This window comes from Delphinapterus leucas, chromosome 14 (genome assembly GCF_059928025.1).
Source record: "Delphinapterus leucas isolate spDelLeu-1000000601 "Yukka" chromosome 14, BTC_Dleu_Yukka2, whole genome shotgun sequence".
Taxonomy (NCBI): Eukaryota; Metazoa; Chordata; class Mammalia; order Artiodactyla; family Monodontidae; genus Delphinapterus; species Delphinapterus leucas.
In genome coordinates, this window is record NC_143142.1 from 20039359 (window position 1) to 20065264 (window position 25906).

General features: G+C 48.5%; 2 protein-coding genes across 2 annotated transcripts in view; one reads left to right on the forward strand and one right to left on the reverse strand.

The window, feature by feature from the left end:
- Window positions 1-17975, forward strand: part of SRRD (SRR1 domain containing) — a 36004-nt gene extending 18029 nt beyond the window's left edge. The window contains exons 5-7 of the mRNA XM_022551082.3: window positions 1487-1641; window positions 2148-2193; window positions 2603-17975. Coding sequence (XP_022406790.1) covers window positions 1487-1641; window positions 2148-2193; window positions 2603-2827 — 426 coding nt within the window. The 3' untranslated portion in view covers window positions 2828-17975. The remainder of the gene's footprint in view (window positions 1-1486; window positions 1642-2147; window positions 2194-2602) is intronic.
- Window positions 2641-24935, reverse strand: TFIP11 (tuftelin interacting protein 11). Its single transcript, XM_022551062.3, has 13 exons — window positions 24828-24935; window positions 22928-23148; window positions 11226-11379; window positions 10763-10919; window positions 9474-9601; window positions 8925-9077; window positions 6941-7468; window positions 6731-6837; window positions 5930-6098; window positions 5583-5826; window positions 5014-5156; window positions 4434-4599; window positions 2641-3314 (listed from the first exon to the last, which is right to left on the reverse strand). Exons 2-13 carry the CDS (start codon window positions 23137-23139, stop codon window positions 2959-2961), a joined length of 2517 nt encoding a protein of 838 aa, XP_022406770.1. The 5' UTR covers window positions 23140-23148; window positions 24828-24935; the 3' UTR covers window positions 2641-2958.
- Between the last annotated feature and the right edge of the window lie 971 nt (window positions 24936-25906).

Below are 25906 nucleotides of genomic sequence, written 5' to 3' on the forward strand. Positions count from 1 at the left end.
GTTAGGTTTGCAAAATTCTCGTTAAGAATTGTGTCCCAATTTTATGCTTAGTTGGTAGTTACTGTTGCTGCAGGAGAATAGAAGGCACAGTCTCCGCACCTCAGACGAGGTCCTTCCGGTTGGAAGGTGCCCTGTCCTGGGGGAGGGAAGCCGTAGACCAGTCACACGCATAGCACCCGGCTGAGAGTTGCGGCTAGGTCCTTGGCCTACCCTGCACCCCCTAAAAAGGCTGGGATTCAGATTTCTGAGACCTCTGGAAAAAACATCATTGCACAAGCCAAGGGCTGGAGCGACTCTATGCAGGTACCCCTACATTTAGTCAGGCATTGTCTTGGGGATCACAGAATCATCATTTTGTTCCTCTCGGTTCTGAAACCGCCATCCCATTGCTTATTATGAAACGTGAAAATTAAGCCCAGCTGAGAGGAGAGTCAGTCTCTGATGTTGGCGGGGTCCTAAAACACTGCGGTTCAGCTCAGGTCCTCCCGAGCTCTGAGTGCCTGCTCTGTGCGAGGCAGGGAGCTCTGGGGAGCCCGAGGGCGGTGGGCGCTGCTCTCCGCCACTGCAGGGCACGTGGCTGTGAACAGGCGCATGACGAGTGGACAGCGAGCAGAGCCACGCCTGGGAACTGAGACAGAGGACACCTGTGCTCTTCCGGGGGTCCAGGAAGGCTTCCTGGGTCTGAGCTGGGATTTGAAGGTCTCCCGGGAGTTTGCTGAGAGCCAGGACTGCAGGCAGCCTGGGCAGAGCCGCTGCTCAGGAACCACGGCCAGTGTGTCATGGGCCGGGGAAGCTGCAGGGAGAGAAGAGAGGCCTAGGGTCGCCGGCGCCAGACAGCAAGGGCCAGGGGGCTTGTTCCCGCCAGAGAGGTGGCAGAGATGGCATAGAGCAGAGGTTCTCCAGAGGCGGTGACTGGACCCCCAGGGCACGTTTGAAAAGGACTGAGTTACGATAGGGATCTGCAGAAAGTGACTCAGGAAATCACAAGTACCTGAGGGACAGTGACCTCTGCTGTCCCTCCTGCCCTGCTGTCACGGACCCAAGCTGCCCCTTCATTAGTCCAGAGCCTTCTGCGTTCATGGGGCACGTATTTGTTAAGTAAATGCGAGTTCTTTCTGGACTTCATGATTTCTTGACTTTTAGTCCCGTATAATCCTATAGATTTCACATGCACTGCTTATGTAACTATTCCACAAGAGAATGTAGTAGTTTTTTTCCATTTGATGCTTCAACTCGCCTTCCCCTCAGCTCATCATTTGTCCAGCTACATTGACCTGTGGTGACATGTAACGTGTAAGTTGAACGTGCACTAGTTGATTTGATGCATTTTTTTGTAAGATGATTGCAAGCGAGCTAACACATCCTTCAGCACCACACAGGATTACGTTCATTTTTTGGTGGTGAGAACTCACAGCTCATTATCACTCTGCCCTTCCCTCACCTTGTTGTAAGAAGTGTGTTTACACCTGTGCACGTTGTACCCCAGGAAGGAAAACGGAGTGTGTACGGTGAGCCCACCGTCTTTTACATGCTCCACTGTGGGACGGCGCTCTACAACAACCTTCTATGGAGGAACTGGTCCATAGATGCCCTTTCCAAGATGGTCATCGTTGGAAACAGTTTCAGAGGACTCGAGGAAAGGTAAGCCTGGGAACGCCGAGGTGCCACCAGGCCCTGAGGTGAACCCATTCCTCAGACTGACCTGCAAGCAGGAAACGTTGCACACTTGGTGGAAAGGCTTTTCCATGGGAACCTGGACAGGGGGTTGGAGCTGGGAGATGTCAGCCCTGAGTCAAGCTGGGAAGCAAGTTAAGGAGTCTTTCTGCCAATAATTCCTCCCTTCCCTTAGGACAGGCAGAAACGGCTTTTTAAAATGGGGGAAAAAACATTTGATTTCTCTTCTTAAAGCTGCATAACATCCCCCTCCTGCTTCACGATGCCTCGGTGTCTGCTGTCATTTTTCCCTGATGAAAATGGGCAGTGACTGGGGCGTTCACACCTTCTACTAAATATCCTACTCTGCATCCCACATTTTTAAAAGAAAGATTTTTTGATCTATTTCAGTCACCTTGCCCCTCTGTGTCTTAAGTTGAATGAAACCACTCTCAAACCACCTAATCAGATTTTTAAAAAAATTTTTGTTCTAGGTTGTTGACAAGGATTCTGCAGAAACATTATCCGTATGTTGCAAAGGTATCTGCCTGAGTGAAGGGGCTGGGGTGGGACATCATACATACCTCTCCATTACCCTGGAGAATTCTGCCTTCACCTGTAGCAGCGGGAGCTCCCGAGGGGCTAACCGAAGGCACGGCGAGGTTACAGCACCGTCAGCTCTCGCGAGGGGTCTGTGTTCCAGAAAGCTAGGACGTTTTAGTGCATTGCTTCATTTTTTCTTAATTATTTCCTCTATTCTTAGTATCTGGTCTGCAGTAGGCACTGCCCTTGGGGCTTCCAACTCATTGCACAAAGCACTTAAAATACCTTACTCCTTATTTTTTAAAAAAAGTGAGGTGGGGGTGAATAGTAAAACGGGACTAACCCAGGAGGGTGGGCCTTACTGGGACTCTCAAGGTTTTGTTTTACTTCGAATTTTCCCGCTCAGATTTTGAAAGGACGGGAGGAGCTGGCATTCCCTCAGACTTCACAGTACACGGACGTATTTAATGACACCTCCGTCCACTGGTTTCCTGTACAAAAGCTAACACAACTCTCCACGGACACTTGGGCCTTCCGGGAAGAACCGGATTACCAGGACTGTGAGGGTCTCGAGATCATCAGGAACAAGACAGAAGAAGACCCTTCAGCCACTGACTTGAACCCGCTGTGATGTGTCGGCAGAGGCGGTCGCCATGGAGGGACTGCAGTGAGTCCCCGTTCAGACAGGGCAGGAAGTACGTCAACTGTGATTTAAAATACTGTTTGTTTATTCACCAGTCTGTCCGTGGCAGGTGCTGCGGTCTACTTGGCCATGTCAATCAGGCTCTGCAGGGAGGTGGGCACCCAGGTCTTCTCCCCCTGCACGAACACCACGCCCCTATCGATGTAGATGACGATGCGGCCGAAGGTGTACAGCTGCTTCCCTTCGTGTCGCTTCCCGATGACGGGCATGAAGACGATGTTGTGCTCCTCGGCCTTGGTCTCAATGAGGTCTTTAAAGTTCATGGGCACGGAGCTGGCAGCCACGCCGATGCCTCTCTGGGCCATGTTCTCAGCCTCTCGTCGTTCCTGCATGGCCTCGTACTGGAAATCCTTCCTCCGCTCCGTGTGGGTGAGGTAGGCGATGTTCTCCCGTGCTCCGGGCTGCATGTAGGCACCTGGCAGATAGAGGGGGGTGAGGGACAGGTCCCAACATGACAGAAATGGAGACGCCGACTTGGCCTAGGGCTGGGTATGCCACAGGCACCGTCTCCTAAGGCCTCCTGGTGCCTCAGAGCACGGGTTTAAAATAAACCAGATGATCAAGCACCTTGGGGGAAATGTGGCCAGCTGGCTGCAACCAGAGATTATTAAATATTCCACATAATAAAGAAGCATCTATTCTTATGGGCCAGAAACCTTGACAGTCATTAGCCACTGTTCTGTTCCCTTCTTGCTAGAGTTTTCACTCCACACTTCCCCCAGGGCAGCTTTTAGAACCCTGAAGACAATGGCCTATACATTTAACTTACTTACCCATACAGGCCCCTAGCCCTGGAAGAACTTTATATCCGGGGAGCTGAAACACAGATGCTTCAGCTTCACAGATGAAGGGATGATACAGGACCATATTTGCCTCATTAAATGCAGTATGTGTCTATGAATTCTAACTCTGTTTTCATGTAATAGGCTAAGTAGAAAGAATTAAAGCCTCGCCTCGGGAAATAGAAATTACAATCCCAGCTGCCACGCTGTAGTTCTGTGACCTTGAATGAGCTCTTGACCTTCTCTGTGAAACACGGCTAGACTAGGTGCTCCATTGGCCTTTGCTTTGAGACGTGAGCACACTCTTCACAGAGGACTGGCTGAGTGGCTCCCAGGCAGAGGGACTTGCCTAGAACTGAGTAGTTCGGGAATAGATTAGATAGTAAACGAACCAGCTGCCTACTTCTGACACACCAAAGACACCATCTACTGAGTGCCATCCACGAACAGTACGTACCTTGGTCCCCCTAGGTGCTTAATAAAAACCTGGAAGTGGGTCCTTACTACTGCTTTACAGGTGAAGAAAATGGGCTAAAGAAGTTAAGCAGCTACTAAGCGTTAGACTGTCGCCCAGCCCCAGGAGGTGGGGGAGTGGCTGCTAGCTAAATAAGTAATGTGATGGGTCTTGTGGGCAAGAGTCTGTGTGCCCTGCAGGCGACGGTGAGCCCACTGGTACCTGAAAACTCCGTCATTTCCATGCTCAGAAACGTGGAGCTGGCCCAGGATCTCCATAAAATGGAACCCTCACTCACCGACATTGGAGGACACCGCCCTGTTCATGATATCAAGTGCCTCGTTAAATTTGTCCTTGACGGATGGGTGCGCCAGCACTTGGTCTGAGAACATGGACTTCCAACCCAGGTACCACTTGGTGATCTCCTCGTAATTTGGGCTGTTACTGAGCCAGGAGCACAGCACCTGCCAAAAGGGAACAAACATGAAACCTGCATCCACAGTGGCAACGAAGGGGAGCAAAACTTCCAAAGGGGCCACTTGTTTTGTTTGGGTCCTGCTCCTACAAGCTGATGATACCTGCAGGGGGTCAGCTCGGTAGCTAAGCGCCCTGCATGTAAACTGCATCTCGGCCTCCCACCTACACACGCGATAGCAGTCCCCACCTTACAGGGCTGTTGAGGAGGGGGTGGTAATCAGGCCCAGTGCTTAGAACAGCATCGGGCACATGGCAAATGTCCAATAAAGTGGTGCTCGCTGTTCCTGCCCGCCTCGTTCTTACCTTGCCGTGTAGCTTACCTTCATTGTGTGGCCACAGCACTGCCACCCAAGGCTCCAGTGACTCCCTCCCTGTCCCCAACGCACCCCAACAAAGCGTACCTGAAGCCACTTGGGGAAGAAGTGCTTTTCAAGAAGCCCCACCAGGCTGGAGACAGAGATCATCCCTTCCCAGTCGATGACCCAGTAAAAAGCATCCATGTGCTGCTGGTGGGGGTTGATGACCAACTCCCCGAGGCACATCCCTGGAAGAGAAACCCAGCCTCTAAGGCAAAGCCGCATAGCAGTGGCATCACCAGACAATGTCAGCTTTCGATCTGCTTTTAAAGGTCAAGTTTAAGCTCCTGTGGCAATTCTTAAAAATTGTTTTCTTCTCTAATCCAGAAATAGCTCTATTTTTAGAATCCAGTACGACAAAAATTTCAGAATACCTGTGGCTACACTGTCAGAAAAGGCCCGAACCGGACCAATCAGGAGGCAGGCAGGGTCTGATGTGGTTAGTGCAGAAAGGGACCTGGTTAACATTTATATTCGGCCTCAGCGCACAAAACGCCACCTCTTATACTGAGAAATATGCGCTCAGAGCTCAAAGGCCATGTTTTTAAGCAGCACCGTCATTACCGCCAGCCACAGAAACCAGGCACCGAAGCTGCATCTCCCCGTTTCCTTACCCAGTTTGGGCACTATGTTCTTGACCATGAATGCTTCCCAGGAGCCGGGGGTGAAGACATCTTTCCAGGGCTGGAGGATGAGCTTGGCCGAGGAGTCGCTGGGGTGCCACTTCTGCAGGGCGCTGGCCAGCTTGCTGCGGATGGGGGAGTAGAGCGGCTCCAGGCGCGCCTGCATGAGAGGCAGCCACGGGTGGATCCACGAGTGGATGGGGACGGTGTCTGTGAGCGGGTTCCAGTTTTCCACCTGCAGGAGGAGTGGGGGAAAGGCAGCAGTGAGAGGATGAAGAGAAATGCGAAACGAGCCCCCGTGCTTCCTGATGACAACCGTTTCCCACACCCGGCCTCACCTCCTTCTGCAGCTTGGGGAAGACGAGCTGGTCCAGGATGTTATCCAGGATCCACACGGGAATGATGTGCACCCAGCTATCCAGAAAGTCCACCATCGGGTCACAGTTCCTCGGTTGCCAGTGAGTGACGATATTTCGAACAAACGGCATCCAGACTTCCCATATCAGCCTACGCGAGAAAGGCAGGGGGCGGCTGGCTAAAAGCACTGACTGGTTTCCATGTGTGCAAAGTACATCGCCACCTACTAGAGTAAGAAAGAAAATGCCAACAGCGGGGCAATCCAGTCACGGAAAACCACCGGACCGGCCCATGTGTTGGCCAGACGTGCGCCTGCCTGGACCCCGCTCTCCTGGCCGCCCACTCAGCCTTGGGGCCTGTCTCGTCAGTAGCACCTGCCGGGTCCCACCCTCCAAGCGTCGTGTGCTTCCCCAGCTGGAGCTCTATCTGCACAGCCAACGCCCCTCATGCTTTAGGGTCACAGCTTCAACGTCACCTCCCCCGAGAGACCTGTGCCCCCCCCCACAGGTGTGCACCCTTGTCATTCTCTACTGCTGGACCCAGGTGGCAGCCTGGATTTATCTGTCCACTTCCTTGGTTACCACCTGCCTTTTCCCCTCACTGGAAACAGGCTGTCTCTTCACTCCCAGGGTAAGGCAGCACGGAGCACAGGCAGATCCTCAACGGCAACTTGACAGGTGTGGGGTGAACTAATGAATGAATTTAAATTCCCCGAGCAGCATCGGCACGTGGCCAGGGCTCATACAGGCATTGCCCCCCCCCGTCCCCCCCCCGAGGAGCACCTGTGGAAGGCATCTGCAGAGAGGTCCTGCCCCCCGTGGGACAACAGCTGGTCGTTCTCCAGGAGGCTTTTCCACTTGGAGATGATCTCGGTGCCATACGTACAGTCCTGAGGAGAAACACAGCAGCTGAGAGGCAGCCGGCTGATGGCCCCCTTGCCCCCGGGCCTGCCCCGGAGGAGAGGCAGCGCGGCGGACTCCCCGCCCACTCACCTTGAGGGGGTCCCACTCCTTGAAGTAGTCCTTCATGAGCGGGTAGACGATGGCCACGGCCAGGTCCACGCGGTCGGACATCCTGTACTCCTCGTAGTACTTGTCCTGCAGGGTCTCGAAGATGTGGGCGCACTCGTCCAGGGTGAGGGGGTCACTGCAGCCGGGCTGCAGGCGCCGCTCGCACTCCTCCACGAGCCCCAGGACCTTGCTCAGGTTGGAGATGGCCCGTTCCTCGTGCTCCAGGACCTCTGACACCTTTTCCAGCTCGTGGGACAGGTTGACCACCATGTCTCGCTCGTACTGCAGCTGCCGGTCATTCTGGATGATCTCCTGCTCTGTGAGGTCGATGAGCAGCTGCAGGTTGTGCTCCAGCTCCGGCAGTGCGAAGCCGGGGGCCTTGGCCTCCTTGCCGGGCTGGGGCGGCTGCTGTGACTGCAGCGGGAGCCCGTCGTCGGGGACGCTGTGCTTGTGGCTGATCTGGCTGTAGCTGTAGTAGACCTTCTGCTCCCGGCCCGTCATGTCTATGACCTTGGAGAAGGCGGCAGAGGGCACGTGGGTTAATGCTCACCGCTGCTGCCCTGTTAGACACACACCTGAGCCCGGGGAAGGCACAACGCTAGTGGGAACGTGTCAAAACCACACCGTTCAGCAGAGCTGGAGAAGGGCGGTGTTTCTCAAAGTGGGGCCTGGGCTGCGCTAGATTGGAAGAGACTCCAGGGACAAAACAACCAACCGGTTGTTGATTCGGTCCCTCTGGACCAACCGGATGAAGACGACTTTTTAGCAAAACTGATGAAATATGAATGTGGACTATTTAGTTGAGATGAAAATCTATTTTCATGGAAAAGTAGAGGCTGTACTGATCAAAGCAGAAAAAAATGCATATTTAGACAAAAACACCTGGAAGGATGTACATCACAGGTGTGAAAAACAGTCATTTATGGGAAAGGAAAGTTATTTCCTAATTGTCTAAAACGTACTGCATACTGCTCTGTAGTAATAGTTTTTTAAATTTAAAAACAACATGAAACATACAAAAGGCAACCGAGGAAATGAGCTAACTTCAATGTCTGAAGGAGACTGAGGAAACGAGAACGTGGCTGTGCTGAAACAGAAGCATCGCCATCACCTGAGGTGAGAGTGTAATCTCTGAACCACCTGTATAACAAATACCTGGGGGAAAATAACGGAGCATGAGGCCTCAGGCCCCATCTAGATCTACAGCCTCAAAATCTCCAGCTGTGACCTGGACATCTGCGCTTCTCACCAGGTCCCCAAGTAACCTGATACACAACACCCTGACCTTTGAGAACCCACTCGACTTTCTGTAATACACACACACTGTATCTCCTACGCTACGTCCCCTACAACAGACATCTGTCACCAATGTTCTCTGGCCACTAGGGACAGTAATGGAAAAGCTCAGAGACTATCCGTACAGAACAGTGGTAATCATCTTAAATGCGATGCTGGGACGCCCTGAGGGCCCACTCCTGCTCGAGAAGTGAGTTAGTGCAACCTTCCCACGATTTAAGAGCCTTGATGACTTTAACCTGTGACTGCACTTCTAGGACTCTATCCTTAACAGCTGTAAAACAAAGACAAGCCTTTATACACAAACTAACCTGCCCCAAACCAAACCAGAAATGTTAAAGGTCTAGCAACAGAATGACAGGAGCATCATTAAATTCACTGACAGCAAGCTCCAGAAAGCTGGGGACATTGTTCGATTTAGCACTCTCACGCCACAAGGAGCGCTTGGCACAGGGGTGGGACGGCGATGAGCCTGAGCGTGAGTGCGGGGAGGGGGCACAGGCTGCTTCATGCCACAGATGCAGCACACACACAGCCGGGATGGAAGGCTCGCGGGATGGAAGGCCTGCGGGAACCTTACGAGCAAATGTTCGGTGACTGCTCTGGTGTGTGGGATAACTTTGTGTCTTCCAAGCCCCCATCCTGGACCAGGCATCCACGGGCCCCATACCTTGACCTGAGAAAGCTCCTTCTGGGGAGCAGCGAGCTTCTTGCTAATCCTGCCCTTGGCTTTCAACTCTTCCACTGTCTTGTAAGAGTATCTGGGCTTCTTCTTGCTTCCACTGGGGTCTTTCCTCCACTGGCTCAGCTCCTTCTGAAATTCCTGAGTCAGAGGGATACAGTCCATCACAAGAAGGAAGAGCCACTTTTTACCACAGGTGGGGTCGGTGAGACTTTCACAAGGTTCTGTGCTGAGGACCGTGCTGTGTTAACACTAAACCCAGCCAAGGACACTGCTTGACACCCGCTCCCCGCCCTTACCAATGCTGAGACCCCTTCCCCACACACCCAACCTTAAGTTCTCCCCAGGACTTCCTGCAACCACACTGCGGTTACTTGTTGACCGCGTCCCTGTCCACCAGGCTCCACACCCGTTCAGCGTGGGACACCAGCCTCCAGCACGGCGAGTGGCACGCGGTAGCTGGGCGAGTGAGCGAGCAGATGAACAAACACCAGTTGAAAGGGGCACAGACAGCACCCGGCCCGTCTCCTGACTCACCTCCTCGGCTTCTTCTTCGGAGTCAGCCATGGGGAAGTCTTGCAGGGGCTGAGTGGTGCGCTCCGAGCCGTAAGCCCCCACGGCGCCCTTCCCCTTTCTCTGCTTGGCTTCGATTGGGTTGATGATACCTGACAAATTTCAGCAAAAGACGGAGACTTCAGGTCACGGCAGTTGCCATGTGTGTGAGCCACTCGGGGGGACCACACTCCTGGGTCCTTACTCAAGACGACGCACCACCCAGGAAGGAGAGTGCACTTCTGCCCTCATGACGCTGTTCCGCTCCCGGGTGACCGGAAGTGTCTGTGCATTTATGCCGCCACAGAGCAGGGTGCGGATATCACCGTACGTATGTCCTGAACACAGATTTCCATTTCCACTTGGATTCATTGTTTTAGTGGATGGGAATATTCATTTATAACTGGAAACTCTGGCATACTAGAGTCTACACTTCGTTAATTTGGAAGCCTATTAATACAGAAAGGGCAGAAATTCAGATAATATATTAATTCTGATTAAAGTAAGGTGAATCTGCCGTTTAATATGAAACTCCATCTATTTTACTCAGTACTTCATGTCTCCCATGCTTAACTTGTTCTATAACATGTTTAAGCCTTGGAAATAAATGTGTCTTTCCTGTAAAAAAGACACACAGGACTACAGCATTTCAGTGAAGAACTGCCCTCACTCCAAACTTCCCACCACACCCCTTCCAGCTAGTACCGTGGAAATGCCACGTTAGAACGTCCCTCATGCATTCCAGGTCACCTTTTCCATCTTCACTCAAGTCCATGGATTTTTCATACAGCCAACAGTTGCCTGTCCTGCCCCTTTGTGAGCAGGGACCACAGACTCCTATGCCTTCAGGGCCCAGAAACATTAACAGGAACAAGGAAAGTGGGCTGGGGTGTGGAGAAGGCTTCCACAATAAGGCCGTGGCTGCTACCTGGGGCAGGAAGATTCAGCGAAACCACTCACCGCCAAGCATAGAATTCAGATTTTTAAATACTGGCAACCAGTTTGATTTTTTTAGAAAACAGTGGGCGGGCCAGAAAGAAGCCTGTTTTCAGCCTATCAGCCTGCAGCCTATTTGAACCCTAACCTCTCCCTCCTGCTAAAGTAAGTGTATTTTATGTGACTTGAGTTCTGATAAAGTGCAGTGGCTTGGAGCACAACTGTCACGTGCTGCCAGAAAAGCGAAAAGGCAGAGAAAAGGCAAACCACGCCCCAGCTGCTCTTCCGGCCTCTGCCTGGCCGCCCTTGTGTGAGACGGTGGAGTGGGGGTACCACACCTTGTGCATTCTTCCCGAGGCCTCTTCCAGGGACATAGCCCATCTTCTGAAGAAGCTTCTGTCCAATTCCTTTTGTGTGTCTTTCCCAGCTGCCAAAATCCATGAAAGACTTGGTTCCTCCTGCAAAACCTTTCTGGCTGGGTTTAAAATTGCCACCCTGAAAAGAGGAAGAAAAATCAAAAGAAGGAAAAATCTAAGGAAGAAAGGTTGGCTGATGGGAACATGGCTGGCAGTCACAGAGCATTGTGAAAAGTATCCTATTGTACAAACCAAACATATCTGTGATGTGTCTCAGGAAAGAGACAAGACTGCACTGCACATATCACCCCTCAGGGAAACCTACCTCACAGGGAGAGACCCACACAAGCGGCCTCCAGCTGAACCCCTCCCCCAGCAGATGCTCGGGCCAAAGTGATCTTCCAGGGGTATTACTAAGGTCACAATCCTTCAATAAAAATGCTACCGTTTTTAACTTCTTTGGTCCGAAATCCTTAGGAAATTCATCCTGCTTAACAGGTTTCTCCTCATCGTCGGAGCCGTCCAGCTCCGGCTCTTCTGCCGCCCCTTTCTTGAGCCCCGCGCTGATGAAGTTGACTGGCGCCGAGTAGTCGCGGGCCCTGCGGGCAAACACAAGGCCCCACGGGTCCGTGAGAACTCTCTGCAGGCATCCCTTGGAGCAGCTTTGCTGGCCAGAGAACTTCCTTAGGGCGGACCTCGTGGGATCCACTTTAAAGACCAACCCATTGACTCGTATCAAAAGGGCCCCAGTAATCACGTTTGGCATTTTTGCCTGATGTGTTCAAGTCAACTCCGTGGCTTAAGAGTTACCAATAACAGAGTTGACTTAAAATTGTAAATATGATGTGACTGTCCACCTTCCTTTTACGTTTTTAAAAAATTAACTTACTTTAAAAAGCATTTGTGACATTGAGTCGAGATGGCATTCCCCCCAAGACGCCAGGAGCACATGTACAAATGGAGCGGCTCTCAGAGAACACCTGCTGGACACCAGCAGAGGACCTCGGACACCAGAAAGGACAAGAAGGAGCTCCGCGGAACCAGGGAGGACAAAGAAAGACAAAAAAAAAAAAAATGCAGCAGGACAGGACCTGCGCCCCTGGGAGGGGAGGTCTCGTCACAGGCGGAGACCTGCACCCCTGGGAGGGGAGGTCTCGTCATGGGCGGAGAGATCAGCCGGGACAGAAAGGGAGCTTCGGAGGCTCAGAGGAGAACGCAGCAACCGGTCCGTGACAGGCAGGACAGAGTGAGAACTAGGCGGACGGTCTGTGCCACAGCCCTACACACCCCAGCCTGAGGCCTGTGCCCGCTGGGACGGGCAGGGGCTGCGTGCCCGAAAGTGGGGTTTAAAGAACAGACCCGGGAAGAGGCCTGCTGCTGGCTGTGCAGAGACGGGCTGTAGGGGTGGGAGTGCAGAGCTCTGCAACCAGGAATGCTGGTTAAAGCAGCCCAGGCCACCACAGAAGTGAAGTGCCATTTTTAAGAGGCACACAAAGCGCAGGGCCACCACCGCAGCCTCTTCCCCCACGCACGGCCCCTGCCTCCCCGGGCTCTGGGAGGGGCTCCTGTCGAGGCAGCCCGCTCACCCGAGCCGGCTCGTGCGCTCCAGCAGCCTCGGGAGCAGATGCCCGTGGGTGGCCCGCACGCAGAGGTGGGGCTGAAGCCACAGCTGAGCCCCAGGGGCCCTGAAACTACGGAAGAAGAGCTGAAGTCTCTCGTTGCAGCTGCGCGAACTGGATTTACACCTCCGCTGGGGGCTTTATAAACTCAGCTCCTGCTGAATGTCCAAGAGGACATCCGAGAGGACAAGTGCCCCCTCGGCTGAAACAGGCCTGGCTTCAGCAGCCGAGGGCTCCGTGGGCACATACACGCGGGGCGGGGCGGGGCTGGGCCAGGCCGGAGTCGGAGCTGCCCCCACAGCAGGTCCAGGTGCAGCACTGCTGCGGTCCTGGGACCTGAGTTCAGTGCATGTGCACTGCTGGCCTGGTGAAAACAATGCCTGAGCGTCACCGGGGCCAACTGCCGGCTCACCGCAGTTAAGGTGGGACCAGTGCCAACAACAGCGTACTTTGTAAGCCCACGCAGCGGGGGAAGAGTGACACAACAGAGCACATTCACAGGTGAAAGCTCCCATGGAGGAATACTCAGTGGCTCCTCTCCCAGTGGGAGTGCTCCAATCCCACCTACCTTGCACCGCAGATCAGAAACAGCTCAGAAACAGCTCAGAAACAGATCTGGGGGCTTCTACTCCAACAGCTAGGGAGTAGACCCTGCCCCTGACACGGCAGTGACAACCACAGAGCAAAGAGGAGGCCTCACTCGACAGCCAGTGTAGGCTCTGGTCACAACATCAGTCACACCACCTATCGAAGGGATAACGGCCAGCATACACTGAGGAAAGAGGTGGCAGACATCCATACTAAAGGCAACACTTGCACTAAAAACATATTAAACCCACGCAGGCTACACAGGGACATTCCCACTTAAAAAGAGCCTTCCAGGGACTTCCCTGGTGGTCCAGTGATAAAGAATCCACCTCGTAATCCAGGGATGTGGGTTTGATCCCTGGTCGGGGATCTAAGATCCCACATGCTGTGGGGCAACTAAGCCTGCACGCCTCAACTACTGAGCTCACACACCTCAACCAGAGCCCGCATGCTGCAAACTACAGAGCCCAGCCCTCTGGAACCCGTGCACCACAACAAGAGAGAGAAAACCCACACCCACAACTAGAGAGAAGCCCACGCACCACAACAAAGAGCCCGTGCGCCACAACGAAGATCCCACGTGTGCCGCAACTAAGACCCAACACAGCCAAAAATAAATAATAAATGAAATAAATAATAAATATTGAAAAAAAATTGCCTTCCAAGACAGTCTGAGGGCCTGGCGTCAGGAGGAGGAACCTCCAGGGCATTTAGCTTTGAAGGCTAGTGGGGCTTGAGTGCAGGAGTTCCACAGGGCTGGGGAAACAGAGACTCCACTTTTGAAGGGCACACACAAGGTCTCACATGCACTGGGACCCAGCACAAAGCAGTACCTCCATAGGAATCTGGGCTAGACCTACTTACAGGTCTTAGAGGGTCTCCTGGGGAGGCAGGGGTCAGCTATGGCTCACTGGGGGGGGGGGCAAGGACACTTGTGGCAGAGGCCCCAGGGAACACTGGTCAGTGTGAGCTCTCCTGGAGGTCCCCATTTTGGCACCAAGACCTGCCCCCACCCAACAACCTGCAGGCTCCAGTGCTGGAACGCCTCAGTCCGAACAACCAGCCAGATAAGAACACAGCAGAGAGGCTGCCTAAAGTACTGAGCTTAAAGCCACCTCTTGACACAGCCCTCCCCACCAGAGGGAAAACACCCAACTCCACCCACCACAGGGCAGGCATCATTCCCTCCCACCAGGAAGGCTGCATAAGTCCCTTGACCAACCTCACCCACCAGGGGGCAGACACCAGAATAAAGAGGAACCACAATCCTGCAGCCTGTGGAAAGGAGACCACAAACACAGAAGGACAAAATGAGATGACAGAGAAATATGTTTCAGATGAAGGAACAAGATAAAACCCACAAGAACAACTAAATGAAGAAGAGATAGGCAATCTACCTGAAGGAGACACTTCAGAGTAATGATAGTAAAGATGATCCAAAATCTCAGGAAAAGAACAGAGGCACAGACCGAGAAGACACAGAAATGTTTAACAAAGAGCTAGAAGATCTAAAGAACGAACAGATGAAGAATACAACTAAAATGAAAAATACACTAGAAGGGGGACTTCCCTGATGGTCCAGTGGTAAAGAATCCGCCTACCAATGCAGGGTACACAGGTTCGATCCCTGGTCAGGGAACTAAGATCCCTCATGCTGCAGGGCAACTAAGCCTGTGCGCTCCAACTACTGAGCCTGCGTGCCTCAATGAGAGAGCCCACGTGCCGCAAACTACAGAGCCCACGCACTCTGGAGCCCATGCGCCAAAACTAGAGAGAGAAAACCCGCACACTACAACTAGAGAGAAGCCCACGCAGAGAGAAGCCCACATGTCACAACGAAAAGCCCGCGTGCAACTAAGGCCCAATGCAGCCAAAAAATAAATAAATAAATAAATATTAAAAAGATACACTAGAAGGGATCAATAGCAGAATAACTGAGGCAGAAGAACAAATAAGTGAGCTGGAAGACAGAGTGGTGGAAATCAATGCCATAGAACAGAATAAAGAAAAAGAATGAAAAGAAATGAGGACAATCTCAGAGACCTCTGGGATAACATTAAACACACCAACATTTGCATTATAGGGGTCCCAGAAGGAGACAAGAGAGAGAAAGGGCCTGAGAAAATATCTGAAGAGATTATAGCCAAAAACTTCCCTAACATGAGAAAGGAAACAGTCAACTCCAGGAAGTGTAGAGAGTCCCATACAGGATAAACCCAAGGAGGAACCCACTGAGACACATATCAATCAAACTGACAAATACAAAGAAAAAATATTAAAAGCAACAAGGGAAAAGCAACAAATAACAAGAGAATCCCCATAAGGTTATCAGCTGATTTTTCAGCAGAAACTCTGCAGGCCAGAAGGGACTGGCACGCTATATTTAAATGACAAAAGGGAAAAAAAACCTACAACCAAGAATACTCTACCCGGGACTTCCCTGGTAGTGCAGTGGTGAAGACTCTGTGCTCCCAATGCAGGGGGCCTGGGTTTGATGCCTGGTCAGGGAACTAGATCCCACATGCAAGCAGAACTAAGACTTCACATGCCACAACTAAGGAGCCAGCAAGGCTCAACTAGGGAGCCCTCAAGCTGCAACTAAGGAGCCTACCTGCCACAACTAAGACCCAGCAGCACCAAATAAACAAACTAATTAATTAATTAAAAAAAAAAGAATACTCTACCCAGCAAGGCTCCCATTCAGATTTGAGGGAGAAATCAAAAGCTTTACAGATAAGCAAAAGCTAAGAGAATTCAGCACCACCAAACCAGCTTTACAACAAATGCTAAAGGAACTTCTCGAGGCAGAAAAGGCCACAAACAGAAACAAGAAAATTATGAATGGGAAAGCTCACCGGTAAAGGAAAACATACAGTAAAGGAAAGAAATCATCCACACACAAATATGATATCAAAACCAGCAACCATGAGAAGAAGATAGTACAAATGCAAGAAATGGGAAATGCATCTAAAATATCCTTGTGTGTGTGTGTGTGTGTGTAGGCTGCCATATCAAAACCTCATGGAAACTGCAAACCAAAAAACTACAATAGATCCACACACAATCCAAAGCAATCCGAACACAACATTAAAAACAGTCATCAAAGCACAAGAGAAGAAAACAAAAGGAAAAAGACCTACAAAAACAAACCTGAAACAATTAAGAAAATGGCAGTAAGAACATACATATTGATAATTACCTTAACTGTAAATGGATTAAATACTCCAACCAAACACTGGCTGAATGGATACAAAAACAAGACCCGTAAATATGCTGTCTACAAGAGACCCACTTCAGATCTAAGGACACATAGAGACTGAAAGTGAGGGAATGGAAAAAGCTATTCCATGCAAATGGAAATCAAAAGAAAGCTGGGGTAGCAATACTCGTATCAGATAAAAGAGACTTTAAACACTGTTACAAGAGACAAGGAAGGACACTACATAACGATCAAGGGATCAATCCAAGAAGAAGATATAAGAATTGTAAATATTTATGCACCCAACATAGGAGCACCTCAATACGTAAGGCAAATGCTAACAGCCATAAAAGGAGAAATCGATTTTACAGCCCACTTTTATCAATGGACAGATCATCCAGACAGAAAATCAATAAGGAAACACAGGCCTTAAATGACACATTAAACAAGATGGACTTAACTGATATTTATAGAGCATTCCATCCAAAAGCAGCAGATTACACATTCTTCTCAAGTACACATGGAATATTCTCCAGGATTGATCACATGCGGGGCCACAAAGCGAGCCTCAGTAAACTTAAGAAAACTGAAATCATATCAAGCAACTTTTCTGACCACAATGCTATGAGATTAGAAATCAACTACAAGAAAAAAACTGTAAAAAACACAAACACATAGAGGCTGAACAATATGCTACTCAACAACCAACGGATCACTAAAGAAATCAGAGAGGAAATCACACAACACCTAGAGACAAATGACAACAAAAACACAATCCAAAACCTATGGGACACAGCAAAAGCAGTCCTAAGAGGAAAGTTTATAGCAATACAATCTTACCTCAGGAAACAACAAAAATCTCAAACAACCTAACCTTACACCTAAAGCAACTAGAGAAAGAAGAACAAACAAAACCCAAAGTTAGCAGAAGGAAAGAAATCATAAAGATCAGAGCACAACTAAATTAAATAGAGACAAAGAAAACAATAGAAAAGATCCATGAAACTAAAAGCTGGTTGTTTGAAAAGATAAATAAAACTGAAAAACCTTTAGCCAGACTATCAAGAAAAAAAAGGAGAGGGCTCAAATCAACAAAATTAGAAATGAAAAAGGAGAAGTTACAACGGAAACCACATAAATACAAAGGATAAGAGATTACTACAAGCAACTACAATTCAATAAAATGAACAACCTAGAAGAAATGGACAAATTCTTAGAAAGGTACAATCTCCCAACACTGAACCAGGAAGGAATAGAAAATATGAACAGACCAATTGCAAGTACTGAAATTGAAAATGAAAAAAAAAATTGCCAACAAACAAAAGCCATCCAGGACCAGATGGCTTCACAGGCAAACTACATCAAACATTTAGAGAAGAGTTAACATCTGTCCTTCTAAAACTATTCCACAAACTTGCAGAGGAAGTTAACATTCCCAAACTCACTCTATGAGGCCACCATCACTCTGATATCAAAACCAGACAAAGATATCACCAAAAAAAAAGAAAAAGAAAGAAAATTACAGGCTAGTTTCACTGATGAACATAGACGCAAAATCCTCTACAAAATACTAGGAAACCAAATCGAACAATACATTAAAAGGATCATACACTATGATCAAGGGGCACTCATCCCAGGGATGCAAGGATTCTTTAATATCTGTAAATCAATCAGTGTGAAACACATCAACAAACTGAAGAATAAAAACCATATGATAATCTCAATAGATGCAGAAGAAGCTTCTGACAAAATTCAACACCCATTTATGATTAAAAAAAAAAAAAAAGAACTCTCCAGAAAGTGGGCATAGAGGGAACATACCTCAACATAATAAAGGCCACATATGACAAACCTACAGCTAACATCATACTCAACGGTGAAAAGCTGAAAGCATTTCCTCTAAGATCAGGAACAAGACAAGGATGTCCACTCTTGCCACTTTTACTCAACATAGTTTTGGAAGTCCTAGCCATAGCAATCAGAGGAGAAAAAGAAATAAAAGGAATACAAACTGGAAAAGAAGAAGTAAAACTGTCACTGTTTGCAGATGACATGATACCATACATAGAAGATCCTAGAAAACTACTAGAGCTCATCAATGAATCTAGTAAAGTTACAAGATACAAAAATACACAGAAATCTGTTGCATTCCTGTACACTAACAAAAGATCAGAAAGAGAGATTAAAGAAACAACCCCATTTACCATCATCAAAAAGAATAAAATACCCAGGAATAAACCTACCAAAAGACCTGTACTCCGAAAACTTTAAGATGCTGGTGAAAGAAACTGAATATGACACAAACAGATGGAAAGATATACCATGATCCAGTACTGGAAGAATCAGTATTGTCAAAATGAATATTCTACCCAAGGCAATCTACAGATTCAATGCAATCCCTATCAAATTACCAATGGCATTTTTCACAGAACTAGAACAAAAAATTTTTAAATTTGTACGGAGACACAAAAGACCCCAAATAGCCAAAGCAATCTTGAGAAAGAAAAATGGAGCTGGAGGAATCAGGCTCCCTGACTTCAGACTACACTACAAAGCTACAGCCATCAAGAGTATGGTACTGGCACAAAACCAGAAATACATATCAATGGAACAGGATAGAAAATCCAGAAATAAACCCACACACCTATGGTCAGTTAATCTACAACAAAGGAGGCAAGACTCTACAATGGAAAAAAGAGTCTCTTCAATAAATGGTGCTTGGAAAACTGGACAGCTACATGTAAAAGAATGAAATTAGAACATTCTTTAACATCATACACAAAAATAAACTCAAAATGGATTAAAGACCTAAACGTAAGACCTGATACTATAAAACTCTTAGAGGAAAACATAGGCAGAACGCTCTCTGACATAAACGCAGCAATATCTTTTTCGATCTGTCTCCTTGAGTAATGGAAATAAAAATAAAATAAACAAATGGGACCCAATTAAACTCAAAAGCTTTTGCACAGCAAAGGAAACCATAAACAAAACGACAACCCACAGAATGGGAGAAAATATTTGCAAACGATGTGACTGACATGAGATTAATCTCCAAAATCTACAAACAGTTCATGCAGCTCAATATCAAAAAAAAAAAAAAATCAAAAAATGGGCAGAAGACCTAAACAGACACTTCTCCAAGGAAGACATATACATGGCCAAGAGGCAACTGAAAAGGTGCCCACCATCGCTAATTATTAGAGAAATGCAAATCAAAACTACAATGAGATATCACCTCATACCAATCAGAATGGCCATTATCAAAAAATCTACAAACAGTAAATACTGGAGAGGGCGTGGAGAAAAGGGAATCCTCCTACACTGTTGGTGGGAATGTAAATTGGTACAGCCACTTTGGAGAAGAGTACGGAGGTTCCTTAAAAAACTAAAAATAGAGCCATCATATGATCCAGCAATCCCACTCCTGGGCATGTATCTGGGGAAAACCATAACTCAAAAAGATACATGTACCCCAATGTTCACTGAAGCACTATTTACAATAGCCAAGACATGGAAGCAACCTAAATGTCCACTGACAGATGAATGCATAAAGATGTGGTACACACAATGTTCACTGCAGCTCTATTTACAACAGCCAGGACACGGAAGCAACCTAAGTGCCATCAACAGATGAATGGATAAAGAAGATGTGGCACATCTATACAATGGAATATTACTCAGCCATAAAAAGAAACAAAATTGAGTTATCTGTAGTGAGGTGGGTGGACCCAGAGACCGTCATACAGAGTGAAGTAAGTCAGAAAGAGAAAAATACCGTATGCTAACACATATATATGGAATCTTAAAAAAAAAAAAGGCTCTGAAGAACCTAGGGGCAGGATAAAGATGCAGACGTAGAGAATGGACTTGAGGACGTGGGGAGGGGAAGGGTAAGCTAGGACGAAGTGAGAGAGTAGCATTGACATATATACACTACCAAACGTAAAACAGATAGCTAGTGGGAAGCAGCTGCATCGCACAGGAAGATCAGCTCGGTGCTTTGTGACCACCTAGAGGGGTGGTATAGGGAGGATGGGAGGGAGACGCAAGAGGGAGGAGATATGGGGATATATGTATAACTGATTCACTTTGTTATAAAGCAGAAACTAACACACCATTGTAAAGCAATTATACTCCAATAAAGATGTTAAAAAAAAAAGATGTGGTACCTATATACAATGGAATATTACTCAGCCATAAAAAATAATGAAATAATGCCATTTGCAGCAACATGTATGGACCTAGAGATTATCATACTAAGTGAACTAAGTCAGACAGAGAAAGACAAATATCATATGATATCACTTATATGTGGAATCTAATTTTAAAAATGACACAAATGAACTTATTTCCAAAACAGAAACAGACACACAGATCTGGAAATCAAACTTATGGTTACCAAAGGGGAAACGTGGGGGGAAGGGATAAATTAGGAGACTGGGATTAACATATACACACTACTGTATATAAAATAGATAACTAATAAGGACCTACTGTGTAGCACAGAGAACTCTACTCAATATTCTGTAATGACCTATATGGGAAAAGAATCTGAAAAAAAAAGAGCATTTGTTTCAGACACTATTTCAAGTAGAAAAATCAAACAAGAAAGACATTCTCATAAATAAAAATCATAAATAAATAAAATATATTAAGAGAGATTATATGAATGTAAATTACATTCGCAATTATATCAATCAGATTCTTAGAAAATCTCATGTCCATTAAATTTGTTTATGAAAACTAAAATACCTAAGAGGGACTTCCCTGGTGGTCCAGTGGCTAAGACTCCGTGCTCCCAATGCATGGGGCCCAGGTTGGATCCCTGGTCAGGGAACTAGATCCCACATGCTGCAACTAAGAGTTCGCACACTGCAATAGAGATCCCACATGCCACAACTAAAATACCCCACGTGCCACAACTAAAAAGATCCTGCGTGCCGCAACTAAGACCCAGCGCAGCCAAATAAATAAATAAATAAAAATAAAATATTAAATAAATAAATGAATAAAATACCTAGGAAATTAACTCCGTGAGATGGAAAGTATTGATTTTAATCCTGAATGCCTCAAGAACAGTAGTTACAATAAGTCATTAGCAACAGTTCCCTTCTGTATGAACTGGAGCTGATAGCTTTCTATTATGTAGTTAAAGGGAGAGAAAAGATTCCAAAGAAAAGCCCCGGGAATACAGCAAAATAAGGCGATGCTTTACAAAATGACTAACGTAGTAAATAAACATCCCCATGGCAGCAGTAAAATTCAGAGAATTTTTTCCTAAGAGATGCAATATAAGAGCCCAACTCTAGAGTCAGACAGGCCCAGATTCTCAGCTGAGCTGCGTGACTTTTGGCTGCAGTTTCTTAATCTGTAAAATGGGGTGATAATAATGGTACCGTTCTCGGACTTCCCCGGTGGTGCAGTGGTTAAGGATCCACCTGCCAAATGCAGGGGACACAGGTTCAAGCCCTGGTCCGGGAAGATTCCACATGCTGCGGAGCAACTAAGTATGTGCACCACAACTACTGAGCCTGCGCTCTAGACCTCGCGAACCACAACTACTGAGCCCATGTGCCACAACTACTGAAGCCCACATGCCTAGAGCCCGAGCTCCGCAACAAGAGAAGCCACTGCAATGAGAAGCCCGCGCACCGCAACGAAGAGTAGCCCCCACTCGCTGCAACTAGAGAAAGCCCGCGTGCAGCAACGAAGACCCAATGCAGCCAAAAATAAATAAATAAATAAATAAATTTATTTAAAAAATAATGGTACCATTCTCATAAGGTCAGTGAGACCAGGCCTGTTAAGAACCCAAAGATTTTGGCTGCTATTATTATCTTATGATCTTGCAATTCTTGACCCCTGATCTCCTCATCGTCTGCTGTTAGATTTCTTGCCAGAAGAAAAAAGGTTGAACTGATCTCTCCTCTTTCTCCCCAGTTTCTTTTGTGAAAAATGTACAATATCAATGGGCTGGAGCCTCCAAGCCTCAGGTGGGGACAGGGAGACAAGCCCAAATCTACTACCCACTCTGGTCAAGTGAGTTGCAGCCAACACACACACGACTTCACACCAAGGAGGAGGCTTTCAGCCTGAATCCTCATCCCTGTGCTGCCCTCTTAGCCCAGGTCTCCCGCACCTCTGCCAGGACCACTGCCTGGGCCTCCTCACAGAGCCCCCTCTTCCACTGTGGCTCCCCGCCAACTTTGCACATGAGCAAAAGGGTCTTCTACCCTTCTCCCCAGGTCATACCCTCTCTACACAAACCCACGGCCTCTTCTCAAACTATACTCCCCACTCTCCCCCCGCTTCAGCCCACAAAACCTCTCATATCTTCGTGGGTGCCCTGCTGCCTCCCATCAAGGGCCTTTGCTTACTTGTGCCTCCCCTACCGGCCAATCTTCCCTGACCTCCCAGAACAGGTCATACTCCCTAAAATGTGTTTCCCCTCAGGTCCTAAATCAGTTACACCCTTCCACTGTGTGAGCCTGTCTCCATCCACTAGGGTCTGGGCTCCTGGAAAGCAAGGACTGGGTCGACAGCACAAGGCTTAATATACATAACTGCTCACTTAACACCAACTGATGATCAACCAGTCAGAGAGCAGCGCTCTAACCTAAAGCGGAACTGGGCTCCCGAGCTGATGCCCCAGCTAAGGGACTCAGTGAGGCTGGGAGAGAAATTTACTTAGCTGGGTAGCTCCCCAATTCTTAGGGAAGCAGCCCATGCCAGCCATACCGTTTGCCTCCAAAGCTGGGCCTCTCTTCATCCGAGTCTCGCTCTGCCCACACTCCGTAGGTGGCCTCTTCCTTGGTCTGCCAGTGGCGCTGCCGGTTGGGGTTGAATTCATTCTGGAGATCCCAGTCGGTGATCTCAAAGTTCTCCCGCTCGTCCTCGTCATCCATGAGGCCTTGGCCTTCCCCGTCCCGGTACAAGTGGGACAGTGACATGCCCTGTCACTAAAGGGAGGGATAAAAAAAGGTACAGTCTGTGACAAGTCCTGGGAGCAGCAGCATGCTCCCCTCTGAGTTCCCACTCCTTGCTGCCTTCAGAACTTCCTCCAAACTAAAATTCACTAACATCATTGTTACAATTCAATAAAGCAGACACTAAAAACATATTGTAGAAAACAACAGGTACTAAAACAGGTGGAACAAAAGACCGGTCACAACAGTCCATGTGATTCTTAAGCATGTATTTCCTTGTCAATGTCGTAAAACATCACACACACTCACATACACACAATCCACATAAAAACAACTAAGAAAGTATGTTGTTCTATGTATTATTGCCTCAGAAATGAGGCAGACATCTTCCTGGACCCCAGATTTTATTAGTTTTTTCTATTATCGAGTAAAGGGTTTCAACTGGACCTCTGATAGTCGCAGCACAGTGAGTTTTTTTCGAAGACGCTTTCTGAAACACATTATTTGATGAAAGCCTCATCAAATGAGCCTTAGTTTTCTTCACAAAACATGAACCTCTTCTGAGGCGCCAGAAGGCAGTAGTAATTATGAACACGACCTTAACATTACACAGCTGTGAAGTGGAATACAGCTGTCATCTCAGGGTGGCTGGGTGATGAGATTCAGCTGTCTCCTAAGTGGATTAACTGCAGTACCAACCTTAGAGCGTGCTTGTAAGGCAGATTCAACGAGATGGTGCTTTAAAATCACTTAGCTCACAATAAGTGCTCAAGGAAGAGCTTGTTATGGTAATTCCATGATTAGGTTCATAGCCCTTCCTATTATTGGATTCGGGAATGAGCCGAGCAAAGTGGCTGTGAAACCAGCTGCTAAAATCACAGCCCGAGTTCAAATCTCCACTCTACCAGGTACTCAGTGTATGAGTATTAAATGCAGATGAAGTGCCACGCATGGGCCACCACACAGCAACACATTCAATATATGACAGCACTGTGATTCGCCTCTAGCAGTTGCTGCAAACAGCCTTCAGGGACGCGGGGTGGCTACTTCCCCAGGCGGTGTTAAACTCTGGTCAGCTCTGTTTGAAAGTTTTCCCTGCTCACTCTACTCACTGGTGCACTGGTTGGGTGCTGCCGGTCCCAGCCTCATCCAGGAGCGCAAAAGAGGGAAACATTCTCAGAGGAGGCGGGGAGTCCCAGATACATGGGAGTCACTAACACCGCCGCCTCCTTGGGCACAGAGCATGGGGATAACCACATAGTTGTCACGAGTAATAGAGCCCCCGGGGGGCGCTAAGCACTTGCTGGACACTTCAGGCCGATAATCTCACATAGGAATCAAGACACTTCTACGAGGAAGGTACTACTAGCGTCCTCAAGCTTCAGATTAAGTAAAGTGAGGCTAAGTTAAATAATTTGCCCTAGGTTCCACGGCTGGCGGGGCTCGAAACCAGGTGGGCCTGAAGCCGGGGCTCGGGTGTCTCCCTGCCATGCTGTCCAGGCCCCGCGGCGGAGACTCGGTGCCTAACTCGGCCCAGGCCCCGACTGCCCGGTGACCCCGCGCGGCCCGTCCCTCTCCCCGCCTCGGCAGAGCCGTCTGCGAAAGGGAAGCCCAACTGGCGAGGCCGAGGCCCACCTCCCCCGAACCGGAGCCCCCACTCCCACCGGCACAGAATCCCCCGAGTCCCCTGCCCACTCCCGAGAGCCGCTCACCTCTCTCCTGCTCAGCGTATCAAACACAACTGCCCGCACCGGGTTAGAAGCGCGCCGCTTGGGGCCGGAACCCGGATGTGCCGGGACAGGCGCGCCGGAAATGACATTTCTCGACAGCGGAAATGTCGCGCAGGTTGCCATGGCAGCAGGGGAACGCTAGGGCGGCTTTGGATCTAGAGTGGCTGAGCTACCAGGGAGGGTTTTCAGGGCCCGGAATGGAGGAGGGCTGATTTCCCTGTTGCGCCCGCTTCGGGGCGACGCCCAGCCTGTGACGACGGGTGTGGACGTCGTCAAGCCACCCTAGCCTAGGGAGACTCCTTTGCCAGCCTGAGATTCTAAATCTGCAAAATGGGGATATAGGAGTAGCTCATGGGATAGCTGTGTGTGAGACATTTGCGGGGGGCGGGGGGCGAGTTAGAGGTGGGGACGAGACATGGCATTCAAATAGAAATAATGAAGGTCAAAACTGTCTCCTGGATCTTTGGGTCTCTCAGCATAAGCACTGTCGTTGGCACAGATCAGTTGCCTTATACAGGTGTTTGAGGGAGTGAAGGAATGAATGGGCAAACTCTAGAATTCCCAAGTATTCCCGCCAGAAAATCTTTCCATTCTCTTCCTTTCCAACAGGTTGGCAAATAAATCCATTCAATGATCTAATAAAAATGTACTGAGGGCCTACACTGTGCTAGGCTCCAGGGATCCAGGGAACAAATAGGCACCAGGCACTCCCAGGGAATCCCTCACCAGCTCTGGACTCTGTGTGGGTACACAGACTCCAGAGTTCTGGTCTCAGCTCTGCCACTTACCAACTGTGGACCTCGGGCAAGGCATTACATACATACATCTTAAGCCTCAGTTTTCTCTTCTGCAAACGGTTGAGATAAAATATGTAAGCAATTAAAACTGTACCTGGTACGTAACAGGTGCTTAGAGAGTGTTAGCTGCTAATTTTTGCTTTGTTTTCTCTCACTCTCTCTCTAAGATGAAAAGATCCAGGAGGCATTGTTAGAGTATACACAGAGCACTGGACTTGGAGTCAAAAGACTTGGGTCTAAGTTCCCATGGTTGTTATTAATTAA